Raw genomic sequence first — 20855 nt, 5'->3', positions numbered from 1 at the left:
CCAAAGCTCACAGGTCCTTTTTCAGTTGTGGTTACAGATTGCATTAATCCACCCAGATAATCTCCTCTAGTTCTAATTGCGGAGAAGGCAATGGTACCCCACTCCAGTACTCTTGCCTGGAAAATCCCATGGATGGAGGAGCCTGGTGGGCTGCCATCTATGGGGCACACAGAGTCAGACACAACTGAGTGACTTCACTTTTACTTTTTGCTTTCATGCATTGGAGAAGGAAATGGCAACCCACTTCAGTGGGTTGGGGTCGCACAGAGTCGGACATGACTGAAGCAACTTAGCAGCAGCAGCAGCAGCAGCAGTTCTAAATGAGGATGCCTTAAGGGCATTCACTCCGTTTCTCTGGTGACCACAGAAAAGACAGAAGCTGTATCTAGAGAGCTGGACCCTAAATCTCCTCTTAACTCCTGAGCCTCCTAAAAGGCATCATCATTTCTCATCAAGTGACCAACGAAAAGTTCTGTGTACATATCTTAAGAGACTTTTAATTCTTAGAATGAAATGCAAGTCTGAAACTTTACCTGCTTTGATTTCCAGACTTCAAGGACTGGCATGCCTGCAATGATGGAGTTGGGGTCTTCTTGAGCCGCTGAATTAACAGTGTCATTAGCTCCAATTACAAGGACCAAATCAGTGTCTACAAAAGAAAATAAAAATATCACATTGGTCACTTCAGGCAAATGATGTGATCTTACTTTTTAAAAACAATATAATAGTTGTTATAATAAGCTAATAGTTAGAGGACGAACACTTGTGCCAGGCACTGTACAAAGAGCTTTATCAGAGAGGTTCAGTAACTTAGCCAGCGTCACACAGCTTAAAAGCAATAGGTCCTGAATCTGAACCTGAGCACCCTGACCGCAGCTTGTATTATTATGCTTTCCCTCCCCTCCATGGATCTACCCAATCTGACTTTTGCTGTTGCTTTTGTTCAGTTGCTAAGTTGTGCCTGACTCTGCGACCCCACAGACTGTAGCCCGCCAGACTCCTCTGTCCATGGGTTTTCCAGGCAAGAATACTGGAGCGAGATGCCACTTCATTCTCCAGGGCATCTTCCTAACACAGGAATCGAACCTGCATCTCCTGCATTGCAGTTGGACTCTTTACCACTGAGCCACCAGGAAAGTCCAATCTGACTTTACAGCTATTATCTCAAAATGATCTTGCCAGTAACATTAAAGATATGCATTCCATTTTCAACTTTCAAAATGACCACTTAATATGCAATCTGACATCTAAAAGAACATGGTCTGAGAGTCTGTACTATATTAAAGCTGTGTCCATAATTCCTGGAACTGCCAAGTTTCACACATAATTTAGCAACAGTGAAATCTAAAACGGGGACATAAAATTAAAATGGCCTAAATTCCCTCTTTAAGGACCGCAATTTAAATTACCTTAGAACTTTGCCAAAAATGCCATGTGAATCTAGACATACACACAATTTCATTATTTTTCTGTAATAAACAGTATTTTTTTAAGTTTACAGTGGATACTTGCCAGAGGGAACTGGTTTAATTTTAACAAACATGATTTGGGGTCAAATGTCATTAGCATTCAACATCTAGCCAGTGAAAGCCACCAAGTCCAGCCCCTTATTTGTGAAGTCCCAGTACTTCAAAGAAAATAGGAAAAGTACTGACTGACCATGAATCGGTGCAACAGAAAACCAGTAAAATCTCAAGACACTGGCAAGAATCAGATACTAAGTCATCAATGGAAATGATTTTATAAATGAGAAGCCTGAAGTTGAGCACCAAGTTCAAGGGCACGAGCAAACCAGAGTCAGGACCTGGATTCCAAAACCAGCTCTGTTCCTAAAGCCTCTGCAAGGCACTCCACTCCACCGCACTGTCCCCCAAGACTTTCACCCTCCTTCAGATCTCCTCGCAACAAGATGACTACTCACGGTGCTCCCAGATCCTGTCTCACTATTTTTCAGTATCATCTTTCGTTGATTTAATTTCAACTGCTTACTTACTAGGAGCAGGTTACTCTTCCTCTGGGAGCAGGTCTGTAGTAATCCCACAATTTATGTCCTCAGACTGGCATTGCTCTATTCATATTAAGAACACTTGAATTTCACCAGTACCCCATCACTTACCTGGGAAATCATGATTGATCTCGTCCATTTCCAACACAATATCATATGGCACCCCAGCCTCAGCCAGCAGCACATTAAGCTGACCAGGCATCCGGCCTGCAACTGGGTGAATTCCAAACCTAGACAGGAAACAAATGAACAGCTGGCCTTACTTAGTGGGCCAAAATGTACAGGGACCCCAGGATCACCTCCAGACCTGCACACTCTGTTCTTGGCACCTCTGCTTCTCCTGGTACTATCTGATCTCTGCAAGAAGGAATAGAATCAGTCCAGATATACCATTAATCTACAAATAGTAAGGTTGGAGATTCAAGATCTCAGTATATACAAACTATAACTGCTCTCAAGAAAGTAAGTGTGGCTTTAGAACCTGACTCATCCACATATGTTTTAAGTCCAATGAACTCCCAACAATATTAATAAATAATACCACCTTACATTTAATAAGTATTATGCTCTCTCATGATACTTTCTGATATTTTTTTAATCTTTCTGAAGTCAGCCTGGAATTAAACATTTGCCATGAAAAACACTGTCATGCACGTAAGTTAAAGGCCTACTTTCAAAGAGAAAATTATCCAACTATGTTATCCAAATTTTCTATGAGAATGAACAGCTTTACAGTGGAAAAAAATTAACTTCATTTAAGAGAAATTAACATTCATGTTTTTATATTGTGATACAATTTATAAATTTCTTATATATTATTTCATTCTATCCCTAGATCGTCTTTAATAATCTCCATCAAAAATTAGAATTCAGAGCACCTGATTCAAATTTAGGACTTAGTTAAATAAACTGAGCTACAGAGCTACAATCCTATATCTAAAACAAGAGCGAAAGAGCAAGAATGTAAATAACAGGGGTTGCTTGCATATATTTTGGCATAACGGCTAATGCTGACTCTTCAAGATGTGCCATGCAACCTGACAACTTTTTTAGTAAACGGGTAACTGGAGATTCAAACTCAGGTCTCCTTCAAAAGTCTGTACTTTTCATTACTATACAACACAGTCAGTATGGTCAGGCAATTTAAGAGTTATTTTTGTTATCAGCTCAAGATAACCAGCTATATGATGTTTAGTAAGTTACTAATCAGCTCTCTCAAATTTCTAACCAGCTGTTATAAGCCCACCTCATGCCGAAGGTTATATAAAACCCTGCAGAATACCTATTTATCTCTGCTTAAATGGGTGAAATAAGGAATTCTAAGAATCCAAATTGCAGTATTCTCTGAGAAAAATTGAGAACACAGGAAGTTTCAAATAATAATTTTTTTTTAATTTTTTAAATGTTTGCATGGACACAGGAAGCAAAAAAAATGTTTCTGTACAGAAAGTACCTGCAATAGTGCAAAACATTTACCAGCACCTCTACATGCTGGGAAGTAGGTCCTGAAAACCTACTAGGGGTGGGAGGTAGAATGAACTGTATAGAATGGACTATTAATAATCTAAGACTCGAGAAAGAAGGTCAGCAGCCAGTAACTTCAGGAATGACCAAGCTGTGTTGAGGCCGTTTTGGGACTTTGGAACTTTGTATGGTGGCATGCACAACTCTTCAGCTATAATTGTTTTTGTCACAGGAATGAAAAGACTGGAAATTCTCTCCACTCCACTCCGGACTTACTCCCTTGGGGGAACTGAGCCACTCTGGGTTCCCTGAGTGCCAGCTCTGCATCTGCTCTCAATCTACATGGTAGCCTCTCTCTGGGAGTAGAAGTGGAATCTTCGAGCTATACTTTGACCTTCTGTTTGTGGGACAATGTTTTATTATTTGTATGTATGTGTGATGGTACTTACTTTGACTGGCTGAACTATATTTAATTGACTTAAAGATAAGTGCTTATGAATTAAATCTAAATATATAGAAAAAATAATCCAAGACTTGTGTTTTTTTTAATGTTTACTGGAGTATAGTTGACTTACAATCTGTGTTAGCAAAGTGAATCAGTTATACACATATTCGTCTTTTTCAGATTCTTTTCCCATATTGACCATCACAGAGTATTCAGTAGAATTCCCTATAGTATAAAGTAAGTCCTTATTAGTTATCTATTTCATATGATAATATTTTATATACAGTAGTGTGCACATAGAAGACTCTGTTAAAAGGCATTTATCGTCTCTTTCCTCGGTGAGTTGTTTACGTTTTAGTGAGAATAAAATGAAGGCAGTCAGTTTACTCCAGACTGCGGCCACCAACCTCACCATCTCATAAAGCTTGAATTCTTTAACCACAAAGTCTATCATTTTTGGAAATGTAAATGCTCAATACTTGAGTGAAATTTTTAAATGTTCTCTAAAAACAAGATTGTTAAGACTGTTCTTATTTTATGGCTAGACACTGCCATCCTAGTATCACCGTCTGTTTCAAATGAGAGTTTTTAATCACCCCGAAAACAAAAGAAATGAGGCAAAATACTGACAGTTCATGTTCACATTCTTCATGTAGTAATACAAATTACATTCGGCACTTCCAAAATATCACACAGACTCTGGGATTGAGATGTCTACTCTAAAATTTTAACGTTTTCACAATGGCAGTACGACAAGACATTTGAAAAGAATTTCTCCAGGCACCATAGTATATGTTCATTAAATGGGAGTTATATTACAAACCCTCAAATCTGAAGATAAATGTCGCTTTACTCTAACAATAATATTCTAAGCATTAATATAAAAAATGGGAGAAAATGTAGCATATTGAAATAACCAAAATATACTCCTAAGCCTTCTAATTACATGAATGTAGGAAAAGAAAAGACATATGAATGAAGTTTCAGAGGTGACTGATTTTGTAAACAAGCATCACAGTCTTCAATTCAGGACTTCTAAACCTTTCTTCAATGATGGGAAGGGATGCATAATCCCTTAGGTTCACAAGTAATAACAGAAGCAGAAAGAAAAAAAGATAATAACAGACTCAGAAAAGGTAAAGCTCACTTATATGGAATAAAGAATTTAATTTCATAAAAGAGGAAAGATTCAATTTGTTTAATCCTCACAAAAACTGAGAAAGAAGGCAGAACACAAAGCAAAATAAACACACATACGAGAGGGACACAGATGTGTCACGCATGACATTAAGGTGCATAAAAATAAGAAGTAATTTGAACATCAAAATAAATAACGTTGGTAATGGACTATAACCCTCTGGGGGAAAAGGCAATTCAGGAGTCAAGACTGATAACAGGGATCTCCCTGGTGGTCCAGTGGTCAAGACTCTGCACTTCCACTGCAGAGGGCACGCGTTCGATCGCTGGTTGGGAACCAAGATCCCACATGCCTCTCGGCATGGCTAAAAATTAATAAAATAAAGCTATTAGAAACTTATTTTTTAAAAAAGACTGATAACAGATTAGGTCAATAATGAAAGAAAGAAACGGAAGGAGGGAATACTCTCCCCTATAATGGCTTAAAGCTCAACATTCAGAAAACTAAGATCATGGCATCTGGTCCCATTACTTCGTGGCAAACAGATGGGGAAACAGTGTTAGACTTTATTTTTGGGGGCTCCAAAATCACTGCAGATGGTGACTGCAGCCATGAAATTAAAAGACGCTTACTCCTTGGAAGGAAAGTTACAACCAACCTAGACAGCATATTCAAAAGCAGAGACATTACATTGCCAACAAAGGTCCGTCTAGTCCAGGCTATGGTTTTTCCAGTGGTCATGTATGGATGTGAGAGTTGGACTGTGAAGAAAGCTGAGCGCCGAAGAATTGATGCTTTTGAACTGTAGTGGTAGAGAAGACTCTTGTGAGTCCCTTGGACTGCAAGGAGATCCAACCAGTCCATTCTGAAGGAGATGAGTCCTGGGTGTTCATTGGAAGGACTGATGTTGAAGCTGAAACTCCAATACTTTGGCCACCTCCTGCGAAGAGTTGACTCATTGGAAAAGACCCTGATGCTGGGAGGGATTGGGGGCAGGAGGAGAAGGGGACGACAGAGGATGAGATGGCTGGATGGCATCACCGACTCGATGGACATGAGTTTGAGTGAACTCCGGGAGTTGGTGATGGACAGGGAGGCCTGGTGTGCTGTGATTCATGGAGATGCAAAGAGTTGGACATGAATGAGCGACTGAACTGAACTGATAATGGTAGAATACCAACTGATAAATATAGTGGGTTATAAAACCACCATTTTGCATCAAGACTGGTTCAGATAAAAAATCATCAGCACACACTCAATCTAAGGAGTAAAGCTTGAATGAGAAACAGGATTTTGCTAGGTCTTAAAGAGAGCTCAACAGAAAAAAAAAATCAATAAAGACTTTCAGCATGTTCTCTGAGAGCTACTTCATTGAAATTGATCAGTAATAGCTGGTTCTTAGACACAGAACACCTGGATACTCTGCTGAATGGGCATCTGGTTAAGTGTGCACAGTCCATATTTCTTTTTCTCCCCAGCTAACAGTTCCTTATAATAGCTAAAAAATATATATATTACCAAGATTATAAAACCAAATCTCAGCCAAGAAGAACTTAAATTGAAATTATAGCTTATCATGATTTTAATGCAGTTTGATATGCACAGATACTTACAGAATATTGCAACTTGATGTTCTTCTAAATATCATATAAAAGTGAAAGTCGCTCAGTCGTGTCCGACTCTTTATGACCCCACAGACTATATAATCCATGGAATTCTCCAGGCTGGAATACTGGAGTGGGTAGCCATTTCCATCTCCAGGAAATCTTCCCAACCCAGGGATCGAACCCAGGTCTCCTGCATAGCAGATGGATTCTTTACCAACTGAGCCACCAGGGAAGCCCAAGAATACTGGAGTGGGTAGCTTATCCCTTCCCTAGGGGATCTTCCTGACCCAGGAATTGAACAGGGGTCTCCTGCATTGCAGGCGGATTCTTTACCAGCTGAGCTACCAGGGAAGCCCAAACAGCATGTGGAAGAACTAAAAGCACAAAGAATGTGCCCACCAAGGCAGATATTCTGTAATTAAATTTGGGGACCCTAACATGTCATTATTTTTGAATAATGATAGAACAAAATAATTTCCAAAAGAACACATCCTAAACTCAAAAATTTTAGTTTGGAAAGGTCATTTCACTTCATAGAGTTTCTTAGTAATACAGCTGATATATCAAATTATATTGTTAATCAGCTGACTTTTATTCAAAGGCAATGCCAATTTGTATTTCAACTGTGGTGATTTCAAGTCAACATTCAAAATTAATGCAGGATTGTTTTCAAATATCAGTAGAAGGTACTCTATCTTCCACCACTGACTAGATCCCATAATATAACTAAATAACTAGATTTAGTTAGGGAGTTGCAGCTTAAAAGGATCACAGGGCACTTGGATAAGGTTCAAGAGAAACATAAAATACCTAACAACTTAGAAAATAACCCACACTAAGTGAAAAAAAGATCAACTGGCTAGAAAGAAAAGCAAAACTGATTTTCAAACAGACCAAATAAAACAGAAGTTGGCCAAATATTCCCCATTTTCATTTAACAGAAAGAAAGAAAGTGGTCTTCAAATGCAAAAGAAAGAACTGGAATTAAATTTTTAAAAAAATACTTTCTGTCACTTAGGAAGTGAAAGTCGCTCAGTTGTATCGACTCTTTGTGACTCCATGGACTGTCCATGGAATTCTCTAGGCCAGAATACTGGAGTGGGTAGCCTTTCCCTTCTCCAAGGGATCTTCCCAACCCAGGGATCAAACCCAGGTCTCCCGCATTGCAGGTGGATTCTTTACCAGCTAAGCCACAAGAGAACAAACTCCCTAGTTAGGAGAAGTTTCAGGCCTCTTTTCTGTGGATCAGGAAGAGACAGTTTCATTCATCTGAGCTGATGTTTAAACCACCAATTTAGTACAAAATGGATTCAAAAGGATTTCACAAATAAATGCTAAGGATGGTTGGCCCACAGTGGACACAGTCAAGGCAGTTATGGCAGCTGAGACAGCTCTTTATTTAATGGTGGGGGTTTGGTGGGGGAGCGGGGGGCGGTGTCAAAACCACTAGGAAGAGAGAACAGCAGCTTTGGTAAAACTTAGGATTCCCAGAACAACTGCAAGACACTGCTCTACCTACATCCTATGCCACTGCTAAGTCACTTCAGTCGTGTCCGACTCTGTGCAACCCCATAGACGGCAGCCCACAAGGCTCCCCCGTTCCTGGGATTCTCCAGGCAAGAACACTGGAGTGGGTTGCCATTTCCTTCTCCAATGCATGAAAGTGAAAAGTGAAAGTGAAGTTGCTCAGTCATGTCCGACCCTCAGCAACCCCATGGACTGCAGCCTACCAGGCTCCTCCATCCATGGGATTTTCTAGGCAAGAGTACTGGAGTGGGGTGCCATTGCCTTCTCCGTCCTATGCCACTAACTGTAATGAATTTGTGCTCTTTTGAGATCCTCATGGCAAATTTTGGACACCAAAAATTTCTCCTAATCTCACAATCCTTCTGAGCATCAACAAGTGCTTCCTGTTGCACCCCGGTCTGTTCCTCTCCCCAAAACCTGATTGGTGAGGCTTGTACTTAGTCATGTCCAACTCTTTGTGACCCCATGGACTGCAGCTCGCCAGGCTCCTCTGTCCATGGAGATTCTCCAGGTAAGAATACTGGAGTGGGTAGCCCTGCCCTCCTCCAGGGAATCTTCCCAACTCAGGTCTCCTGCATTGCAGGTGGATTCTTTACCATCTGAGCCACCAGGGAAGCCCAAGAATACTGGAATGGGTAGCCTATTCCTTCTCCAGGGGAACTTCCCAACTCAGGAATCAAACTGAGGTCTCCTGCATTGCAGGCAGATTCTTTACCAGCTGAGCTAGCAGGGAAGCCCAGGTGAGGCTCAAGAAAGACTCAGTCACTGTGCTATAGGACATATAAGGTCTGTATTAGTGTCCTATTAGTGATATAACAAATTACCACAAATTTAGTAGCTTAAAACAATATGCATCGATTACAGAGGCCTGACATCCAAAATCAGCACCCATGTGCTAAAACCAAGGTGTCAGCAGGACTGTATTTCTCTTAGAACCTTGAGGAGAAAATCCACCCATCCCTTGCCTTTTTCCCGGCTTCTGGAGGCTGCCCCCTTTCCCTGGCTTGAGGCTGCATCACTGTCTTCTACTTCCACTGTCACATCCCCTCTTCTGACACTGACCCTCTTCCTCTCTTTCGTAAGGACCCTAGTGATTACATGGACACAAACAAATAATTCAGAATCATCTCTCCATCTCAAAATCATCACTGAATCTACAAAGCTCCTTTTGCCATATAAGGTAATATATTCACAAGTGTGGGGTATTCAGAGGTGGGTTTCTTTGGGGGTCATTAATCAGCTTACCCAAACTCCCTTTCCAGTCCTAAAATTCCATGAACCAGGGATTCCATTCTAGCTGAATAAGTCAGTATACACTTTGTGATTTACTTTTGTATTTTGTGATTTGCTTCTGCATCCCTCCCTGATTCCAGTGATTTTGTAAAATTTTACTGCCTTTGCTTATCTTTAATCCATCTGGCTATCATCTTCATGTTTTAACTGAGGTGTCCTGGACCAAATTAGAAGTTAAAGACCTCCAAATGTATTTGTTATTATTGTAGTATTTGATTATCTGCAGACTGCATAAAGACAACGTTTCTGCTGAGCTAGTTGTGAGGGGTAAATAGCTAACCAGCATGTTATGCTGAATATCCCAAAGGACAGCTCACTTTATATCTGTTTGTATAACAATTTATTATACTAAATTTTAAGACTCTAAAGTTGGAGAGAAACACCCGAAGGCTATTACAAGAGAATGCCAATGTTTTGAGAGAAATGACAGAACGCACTAAATTTGTAGGAATATATATGAGCACGTTGATGAGTCAATGTGAATTTATAATAATTCTGGCCTATGCAACTGGCTAATCTTCAAAGTATGGATTAAAGCTAATTATATCAGACATTGGTTGCCCATGACCAGCAATTTCCAGGAACTGATGGCTAAAGTTCATCAATGTTCCATCATCACATGAAGAATATCCAGAATTCAGAAATGCAAAGCCTACCAGCCTTTTGGTTCTCCCCTTTAAACCGCAAAAATTATCTTGATTGTACACTTACTTATTAACAAAACAGGATCAGCTGTCCCTGTCCACAACCTAACTTTACAGAAGAGGAATAACTACTAAAATGAGATCACAGGAAAATCGTCCAGGCCCCCAGAACTCACTCTTCACGCTCCTTCTCCTTACAAAGCACTGCATTATAGGAACTGGCTGATGACTGTGCTTTCCAAACCGGCAGCAACTTGAGAACAGGGACTGTGTCCTATTTACCAGTTCCCAAAGTACCTGGCACTCTAGTAGAGCAACTCAAATAAAGAGAGGGAAGTAAGGACAGAAGGGACGTAGGGAGGGGAGGAAAGGGTTTTAAGGAACATAGCGTGCCCAATAAAGTGCACTGATTCAATAAAGTGCAAACTTGTTATATCTCTTTTGAAAAAAAGATTTCAGAGAAGTAGTAAAGAGTAGCAGCTAAAAGCTCTAGGGTGCCACTGCCTGGGTTCAAAACATTCAGACAATTTGCCTCTGTGTGCGTCCCTTTGCTCCTGTGTACTATAGGAGTGATAATAAAGCCTTTTCAGAGGATTACTGTGACATTTAAGGGAGATAATTCATGTAAAGAGCATTTTATACAAAGTACTTTAGACCAATGCCTGGCACACCTAAGTCCTTAATGAATGTAACCTGCAATTATAATACCCCACTGAGACATATTTTTGTGATATAAATGCTCATCTGTATTGTTCAAATAAATGCACATTTTTAATGATCATTTATATAAAAAGAAAGGGATATTTTCACATTAAAACAAATGTTGATTTGTCAGCATCTTCTAAACTGGTTTTCTAATTTTTACCTTGAAATCCCAATAAATATCAATATGGTACAATAAAAGCCAGAAATTCTTTGTACTTGCAATTACACGCAAAAGCTAGAGAAATTATATCATCAATATAGACTGAGGTCAATAATTGTGACCACTGGACTCGTTGATCACTTGGTCGTGGCTATTATTCAAATTATTATAATAGTGTCAAATTTCAAAAGGCCACATTTAACTCTTCTATACATACTATTAAGGCAAAAAAGTACTGTTTCCTTAACTGGAAGATACAACAAATGTCACTGACAAGTCAAGGTAATCTTCTCAATTATCTTGAAGATAATTTAAGAAAAAGTTAAACACTTTTTGCTATTTTCCTCTCTCAAGCATAAAAACAATAAAGTCTTTTGTGTAACTTTATATAATAAAAACTAAGGCCTCCATCACTAGTTAAAAACAGACCCAGGCACAGTTCCAAAAAGGTGGAACAATACACTTAAATGAAACAGCTGATCTTCAGAGCCTTTTAATCAACCAAGAAAGAATAAAAACAAATAAAAGTGCACATAGAAGCTATTCATAAATTCCATGTAAAATAGTTAAATTTAGTAAAAGAGCAATTTTTAAAAACTATGAATTTTAAGCCTCTTTTACAATTGTTGCTATTGTTCAGTCACCAGGCTTTCCTGTCCTTCACTATTTCCCAGAGTTTGCTCAAATTCTTGTCCATTGAGTCGGTGATGCTATCTAACCACTTCATCCTTTGCAGGCCCCTTCTCCTTTCACCTTCAATCTTTCCCAGCATCAGAGTCTTTTCCAAAGAGTGAGCTCTCTGCATCAGGTGGCCAAAGTAACACACGATGATATAAGTCCCATTCTTAGAGTTTTTCTGCAACTTCAAATTAGATGTCAGACATCACATGTGCTAAAGGGAACAACATGAGTTCCCATGATCAAGGGCCATGGGGACAATACGTCCTGATCACAGAGTATCACAACAGTTATTGACTTTTACAGAGTGTAAACCATTCACTACATGGATCCTACCACAACGTTTAAATAAACTACATTTCCCTGCTTGCATTACGGAAACATCCGGATTTAGTTTAGCAATAAAACATGATGAAGAGCCAAGTATCCCAACTCAGTACCAAGACAAAGGAACTACAGAGACAACTGGGCCCCGTTCTGAAGTATTTAGTGTGTTTTCTCCACTTTGCAGCCTCTTATTGCAAATACTGAAAAGGATCTCCAGATTTTAAAAAATCTTTTTACAACCTTCAACTATTTGGTTATATGTTTTGTGAGACACTATGAAATTAAAAGATGCTTACTCCTTGGAAGGAAAGTTATGACCAACCTAGATAGCATATTGAAAAGCAGAGATATTACCTTGCCAACAAAGGTCTGTCTAGTCCAGGCTATGGTTTTTCCAGTGGTCATGTACGGATATTAGAATTGGACTGTGAAGAAAGCTGAGCACCGAAGAATTGATGCTTTTGAACTGTGGTGGTGGAGAAGACTCTTGAGAGTCCCTTGGACTGCAAGCAGATCCAACCAGTCCATCCTAAAGGAGATCAGTCCTGGGTGTTCATTGGAAGGACTGATGTTGAAGCTGAAACTCCAATACTTTGGCCACCTCCTGCGAAGAGCTGACTCATTGGAAAAGATCCTGATGCTGGGAGAGATTGGGGGCAGGAAGAGAAGGGGACGACAGAGGATGAGATGGCTGGATGGCATCACCGACTCGATGGACATGAGTTTGCGTAAACTCCCGGAGTTGGTGATGGACAGGGAGGCCTGGCGTGCTGTGAATCACGGGGTCGCAAAGAGTCGGACATGACTAAGCGACTGAACTGAACTGACTGACGCAAAATTTATTCTCATACCCAAGATGTTCAAAGGGTTAATATCCTTTCTTTTACTGTTTCATATTTTAAAATTGAACTTTACACAGAACAATGTATGCTGATAGCATTTTGAAATTCTGCCTTCCCAATAACATCATTGCACAATTTTCCTAAATGTATCATTCTCAGCTCCTAGGTGGCTGACAAATTAACTCAGGAAAAGATATATAACAAAGGGAAAATAAAAAGCCTACTTATTCTTCCTGTTTTTAACCATAAATATCTATAAATCAATAAAAGTTTAAGAGTTAAAATTGACTTTCAAGTCTCTCTAATACAATGCTTCCTAAGGCAGGACGCTTTTAGAGTAACAACAATTACATGTACACTGTGTTCTGTCACAAAACAGACTGGGAATTTCACTACAGATGTAACAGAATCCCTGCTAGGAGGTACGCCCAAAGAACCTTTGTATTTTATGTTTGCATGTAGCAATGCTCCATTCTGAGGAAGGTTCATGGAGGTAATAAAAAGATTTGCTATTATTTTCAATATTTTTAATTAAATGTTTGTTTATTTTATTTAATTAAATATTTTAATTAATTTTAACCTTTGAAAAATATGACAGGATCTGGAAAGACAGGGTTCTTTGGTTTATCACATTCTGACCAGAACTTCTGATTGACAGCTACAGGTCACCTATTAAAAGCACAAGGAAAACTTATTTTTTTAAAAGAAATAATTTTAGTAAATGCATTTTGAAGTAAAATCTTATAAAATACGAAGCAGACTAAATGTCACACACAGTATCCTTCCTGGTGAAAAGGCTGGGACCAGCTGTGTGGGGTTAGTACATCCATCAAAAGAGAAGCGTGGAAACAAAGAGGAAAAAAAAAATCTGCCCGGCAATGCAGCTGTCATCCACAAAAACTGATTAATGAGAAAGGTTGTGGAGTCGATGTTTAGGCAAGTCTTCTTAGCAAAAGGATAGAAACCCAACTTTTTGAAACTGTGAGTCCTTTTCAGAAGTAATGGTTCAGATAAACCCACTCACAATTCTCAATGAAAAAGAAAATTCTAATTTCCTCGAACTTTCCAACTGCCAGAATTGGAGAACACTAAGTACTTTTCTCTTTTTTTTTTTTTGAAGGTCAATAAAGGCTGAACTCTGATCTGAATCTGGTATTCATCCACGGCCTCCCCTTCTTCAGGAAAAAATAATGAATGTTAAAGGGCTTACAAGAGTGTCCCAGGGGCAGTTTTCCTATTACAGAACAACAGAACCTGTTCTACGAGTATGAGTGAAGAAACGTTTGACAGGATGCTATGGCCACATGTACCATGTGTTTAGGTGGCCCGTGACACCGGGGCCACCCCAAAAAAAACAAGAAGCCATCTAAACAGGACCAGGTCAGATGACTGGTGCGAATGTCAGTGCAGAAACTGTCCCAACACTTCCTTTTCCACTCCAATGAGATTATTATAAATTGTGCCCAAATCTGCCTTTTCCTTCACTGAACCAAATCCAGTGCAGTCAAGAACAGCAGCTGTATGACTACTGACATGGTTTCTATTTCAAAATAGCTACTAAGACTATGAAGAATGATATTGGGGGGAAAACTGAAATTCTATTTGCAGATAAAGTTCTAGAATATATATGCTTGCACACTGGAGAGAAATAGTGAAAATTATTCATAATTTCTTATTTCTGACTGAATAATTTTAATGATGTTGAGTGACTCTTGAAATGCAATGGCTAGTAAATAGCATGAAATGGAAAGTATTAACAAGATACTGAAGAATTTGAACATGAAATGACAAGAGGGTTTCTATTTACTTCTCCTCTGCCATGTTTACATGAACCTCATTGACAAAAATCAGCTCAAATCTCTATAATAATTAATAATAGACCTAGAAGCCAAACATCACTCTGATGGTCAGAGGCACTGGTTTCCATCAATAGCGAGAGTTTCTCCCCTTGACCACTGGAATGCCTGTGATCATCATTTCCAAGGAATGAGTCCTAGAACAGCATGGCTGGGAGGGGCTTTATAAACACCTACATCACAGCCTTTAACAGAGTCTTCTGTTCTTTCCACTATATCAATACGCTGTGGACAGCACGCAGTCAGAGGCAATCTAATCAACAGTCAAGAGTCTGGAAGGATGATGGCCCTTTTCTAGGACACCTTTGATCTGAGAGATTCCTAGAAATTTTATACAACAGGTTGACCAGAGATATAAGAGAATGCACACACACTGGTTTTCCTCTCTTCTACCAAAAGTTTCACTCATTTGACTAATTACACAAATAATTCCCATCACCCATCCTCCTGTCACCATGTTTTATAAGAAGGCAGGCTCAGTGCACAAAAACACAGCATATTCTTTCAGAACACCAGAAGCACTGGCTAATTCATCACCAAAGAGCGCCAGTGGAAACTGTGAAATAATAATCAAGGCTCCTGCTGTTCTTCATCATTTCAACCAGTGGCTGAACTGAAAACATAATAGGGTTGTAAGTGTCAATTCAGAATATCTCAACACCTTTTAACTAAGTTCTCCTTAAATGTCAACTCCACATGGGTCAGGAATTTTGATCTTTGTATCCGCTGGTGTATTCTCAGAACCTACAACAGTGCCTGGCACCAAGTACTGTGTAATTATTCACACAGTGAAATGGTCACTGACATGAATAGTCACGGCTAATAAGAAAGTAATGCAAAGCTGGCAAGAAACTCATAAAAAATATCTATTTCCTTCCTCAACTGCTACACTGGATCTTTTTATCTGGCCTAACCTCTGTTCTCTTCAGAAGCACATATCTTTATTACTTAACAAATCTGCATGTCTTAGATTTTCCTGCACCCCAAAATATAACAAATCCAAGATAGCTGAACTCTGTTTATTTAGACTGCATTTAATCCATGAAAAACGGGAAAATCCAGTTAGATCAACAAAATATTTCATCTTCAAGTATCTTCAGAGAATAGATTTCCTAGCAAAAATAACATACATTTAAACTTACAGTCACGTCACACAAGACTGTAAAACACTATTAAACTGTAAATACCATTGGCAGCTAGATATGTTTAGACAGAAGATGAAAAAAATAATTAAATATTTATTTTTTAAAACCTGCAAAAAAGTTTCATGTTATGAGTAGGACAAAAGGTTTAAAATATTCCCTTGACAGCTATCTGCTCTTGTCCTTTGCCTTCCTGCCCTCCTCCTGCTCCACTCTTCTTAGCATACTGGTACATTAAATGGAATTCATTCACTCGTTCATTTGCTGATCAATTTGTTCTCTATCTATAAACTTTTGAGAGTGGGAAATGAGCTTCTGCATTCTTGTATTCTCAGCACCTAGAAGTAAATTTCTATCAGCAAATTATTTATAGAAAGACAGAGTTGAACATTAATAGGAAAGCCATATATAACATCAGTTAGCCAATCAAAGTTGACAAATTTTAAAGCAATAATGTTTTATACAAAGAAAATCAAGCAGTGATTAATTAATTGCAAAAAGAAAAAAAAATATGTCTTTCTAAGGATTATTTGTTGGAAACACTACCTCAACTTTATAATGAAAAGCTTGTATTGACCCAAAGACTGGAAAACGAAGAGAAAAAAATGTCTGTGCTCTTGTATCATAAGATTTTTATAATAAAATGCTTTCAGAGATCAAGCATAAATTAGGTATCTGGGTGCCCAGGAAGCAACAATATCCTGGCCAGTAAAGATGGCTACGTCAGTGAACTTCCAGGACATTCTGAAACGAGCTCTTTTCATGAAATGTCATGTGCTTCATTATATAACCTCAGGTCTCTGTGAGCATGTTATGACTATGGCCAAAGTAAAGGAAAACAGGAATGTCTCTAAATCAATCATGGGCCGTGAAGCCAGACAGACTGTATGACAGATGCAATTTTTCTTGGCACCACTTGGGCATAACTAATTGATGACAATCGTATGTCCACACTGGCACATTTCCATGAGGAATGTGTGAGAATATGTCACCACATCTGGATGTGAGGCATGCCGGGGTCCTGAGGCACAAAGATCTACTAACAGCAGAGGCCCAGCAGCTGTGCTCAATGAACACCGTGGGAGCTCCAGAGTGATGAAAGGACCAAATTACCGCCAACTGTAAATACAGATTTATTTCATTAAAATACGAGGTAACCGCTGCAGCCATCTCTTGTTCAAACAGACATGTGCCTCTTAAGAAAAAGCCAACACCTAACTTCGTAAAGAAAATCTGCATTTCTGCTACAGAAAGATGATGATGCACACAAAGCACAATCAACAAAGTTGCTATGATTCCCTTTAAAATTAAAAAAAATATAAAAAAACTCCCGTGGAAGCCAGAAAGGAAAAATATGATAATCTACTGTCATGTTAGCAAGAATAGCTCTCTTTCATTTAATACAAATATGAGACTTACATAACTTACTACAAAGCCCATGTTGAAAATTCATTATAGTAAAAAAAGAAAAAATTTGAACATATTAATATATAATTCCATCTTTAATATGAAACAGAGTAATCAATATAAGTGGCTAACTCTTCCTAACTCACAAGTAGAAATTAGGCTGACAAATAATATCATTCACATAATAAATTATTAGCATTTACTATTAACAAATTATTATAAAAATTGATGATTATACACAACGATTAAAAACGCTCATGAAAAGCCTGATGTCCTGGTCACAAAACTACTTCTTCTTGGGGGGCGCTGTGCCATGGGAGGCTGTGCCATGTGGCTTGCAGGATTAGCTCCCCAACCAAGGATCAAATTCGGGTCCCCTGCAGTGGAAGTATAGATTCCTAACCACTGGACTGCCAGGCAAGTCCCAAAATTATTTCAATTAAAAAAAAAATTATGACTGAGAAACTATTCATACATGTTTAACTAAATACCTGCCAGAAATCTTAAGTCAAATAGTTACTTTTTCAATGCAGTGTGACAGAAATCCTCCTAAAATAGCACTTTATATTATGTCTTCATGGATAAAATTCAAATTTTAAATGAGGTCAGAAGCTAAAATTTCCTTTGTCTTATCCCTTTTCTTTATCCCTGATTTTTTTTCTCATCTCTCTTAATTCCTTCCCTTTCACATCCTGCCTTCTGTCAAGCTTCCCATCCTTGCACCCACAACCTGGGCTGACCAGTGGGTAACAAGAGAGGTTATGTCGAATTAATCATTCCTTTCCCTAAGAATAACTAAGACATTAAAGCCATCTTTCTGTTTTATTATGATTGCCACTCATCTCCTAAACATGTGGTGACAGAAGGCATCGCTAATACATTTTACATTTTTACATGTGGATCAAATAAAGAGAAAAAATTTCTTTTTAGGAAAATCATAAAAGATTCTGTAACACATCCTTTCCACTTGTAGGTCTGCAAATGCTTTAAGTGGCAAAGACTACTAAAAGGGAAGCCCCATTTAATACACTCTATGAAAAGAAAAATAAGCTACCAAAATGAGACCTCTCATGTGAAAATTAAAAAACAAAGACGATGCCTTTTCTCATCTTCTATCGATTCATCTTAGACTTTACTAAACATGGAAGCCATCTACATGACAGAAATGCTGGACCTATCGTAAAATAGTATTTTAATTCTGTGTATTCAAAAAGCACAGGCTCACTATAGATCCCAGGAAGGTGGAGAGTGAGAAAAAGATTGAGAGAAGGAAAAAAGGGTGGGAAGAAAGAAAGAAAATGCAGCTGACGTTAAAACTTTTTAGATAACCCTTTGATTTAATCACCTAAGACTGTTCTACTGCTGTTCATAGAGGCAACATTCGAGCTAAAGATTCGGACTCTGCATCGAGTCTGCACAGATAGTCTGATTAATTCTAGGCCCTCTGTTTGGCTCACTTTCTTATCATCTTCCTCCAGGCAAAAGTGTAAGATTGATATCTCAAAGGAATTTTATTAACAGACATAAATAATTTTGTCAATATGCAATGACATCTTGGTAAATGAACCAATCTTATTTAACAATGGAGTTATCCTGTTGCTCTGACTTCTTTGTCAGTGAAACTGCTAGTGAACCAGTCTCCCCACACAACACGCAGCAGCTATGCTCCCAGGGACAACTCCAGCCGGCCCCTTAACTGCCTCCAGACAGCAGAGTTCCAGAAGGCGGACCCAAAGGTACACAGGACAGACATGAAGCACTGCAAGGGCTCACCACCCTGACCCCATTTTCACATACCACAAACCCTTTATCCAAGGTCGGGGGAATAATCTAGAAATGCAGAGTCCTTGACTTCACATTCTGCTTAATAACCATCCACCCAAGAGCAGAATCCAGGGCCCAAGTAGCACATAGCAGTAACAGGAGCTGTTCTAATTCACAGTCCAAAAAGTGTATGGCTTTATTATCTATCTTATACACAGAAAAAGAAAGTTTTCTGCAGTCTTTTCTAGCCTGAGTGTGAGAGCTAAATCCATCAGCCAGTCACGGGTTCACCACTTGGGCTCACACCCTTCGGAGACCCCCTGTTTGAGATGTTCTCCTTCTGTGTGAACAACAGAAACCCAAAAGACACAGCTTGATGGGACTCAGATGCCTTGATGACCTCCTTCCCCAAGTCAAACCACAGAGAAACCAGGATCCATTTTTCCCTATTGATAAGTATCCTGGAATGCAGTACCATAAGAATTTCCGTTTCTAAAATGAGACTATATTGAAGTTGGATGCTATTAGAGACAGTGAAAACTAGGAAGTAAGACTAAGGCTAGAACAGGGTCTTTCACAACTTCTCTACCTAGTACCACAGGTAAAACCCCACTTGAAGAAACAGGCACCTGAAAGAAGCCATCGCTCTTCCTTTCCTTTCACACATGCACGGCAAGCACTTACCTGACTTTTTTGCCTTGTTCAGAGAGCATCTTCACCAAATCAGCAATGGGGTACTGAGCTTTGGCTGCACAGAGCCCGTAGCCTACAGGAGCATTGAGAATACAGAAGAATGTGGTTTTATTTCAAATTGTATGAACTACAACTTCTCTCTTGATTGAAACATATTTTTATGCCAAAAAGGGCAATCAGGTAACAGGACTAGAAGTGAAAACAAAAAACTGACAAATATGGACTTTAAAAAATACTGGCCTAAATTTCAAATTCAAAATCTCATGGTCCCTCCTCAGTCCCCTACGGTGTCTAACAGTGCTGGGCACTCCCTCCCACATCACACACACATGCACAGTGCATACACTCTCGCCCGCTCTCACGTAAATGTTTTCAAACTGTCACCCTACTGGGCTTTGAGATCACTGCCGTCCCTACTTTCTTCCTCGATTTCCTTGAACAGATCTTTTCCTTCTGTACTCCCGCTCTTAAATCCCGAGTCTCCCCAGGGCTTTAACTTTGCGCCTCACTCTCTCCCTGGAAAACCTCAGCCCATCCCACAGCTTCAATAATCTCCTGAAAGTTACAAAGTAGTCAGTCAGTCACGTCCAACTGTTTGCAACTCCATGGACTGTAGCCCGCCAGGTTCCCCTGACCATGGAATTCTCCAGCCAAGAATACTGGAGCAGGTAGCCATGCCCTTTAGGGGATCTTCTCGACCCAGGGATCGAACCCAGGTCTCCTGCATTGCAGGCAGATTCTTTACTGTCTGAGATACCAGGGAAGCCCGAACAACTGCCTGACAGCTCCCAATCTGCCTCCACGCTCCAGCCAACACTGAGCTCCAGTTCAGCCTGTCTACTGTCCCAGCTACACTGCAAACTTAATGTTTCCAAATAAGAACTTAAGATTTTTCCCCCTCTTCCAAAAAAAAAAAAAGTGCTCCATAGTTCTGATGTTCTTTCAAGTATGACCAAAAACATCAATCATTTCCCTTTTCCTTCAACCCCTGTGTTCTGTCCCTCCACCCTTTCCAGTGAATCTCATTATCTATCCCCACTTTCCTACCCTCATTTTTTCAAAGACCGATCTCTGCTCGAGGTATTCCCCCTACCTCCCCCACCCCAATACCATCCACCCTCTGGAGTCCAACACAAATCCTGACTTCCCAACAATCCT

General features: G+C 39.4%; 1 protein-coding gene across 7 annotated transcripts in view; it reads right to left on the bottom strand.

Annotated features, from left to right (window-relative positions):
* Nucleotides 1-20855, bottom strand: part of NNT (nicotinamide nucleotide transhydrogenase) — a 92531-nt gene that overhangs the window by 2691 nt on the left and 68985 nt on the right. For all 7 annotated transcript variants that reach the window (XM_086361637.1, XM_086361635.1, XM_086361639.1 and 4 more), the window contains 3 exons: nucleotides 19689-19770; nucleotides 2117-2235; nucleotides 534-649 (listed from right to left, as the gene is read on the bottom strand). In XM_086361637.1, coding sequence (XP_086217763.1) covers nucleotides 534-649; nucleotides 2117-2235; nucleotides 19689-19770 — 317 coding nt within the window. The remainder of the gene's footprint in view (nucleotides 1-533; nucleotides 650-2116; nucleotides 2236-19688; nucleotides 19771-20855) is intronic.

This window comes from Bos grunniens, chromosome 20 (assembly GCF_055505025.1).
Source record: "Bos grunniens cultivar Pamir isolate PY7600 chromosome 20, Bosgru_T2T1.0, whole genome shotgun sequence".
Classification (NCBI taxonomy): Eukaryota; Metazoa; Chordata; class Mammalia; order Artiodactyla; family Bovidae; genus Bos; species Bos grunniens.
The sequence above is the reverse complement of the archived record's forward strand: the minus strand, read 5'-3'. Positions and strand labels throughout refer to the sequence as shown.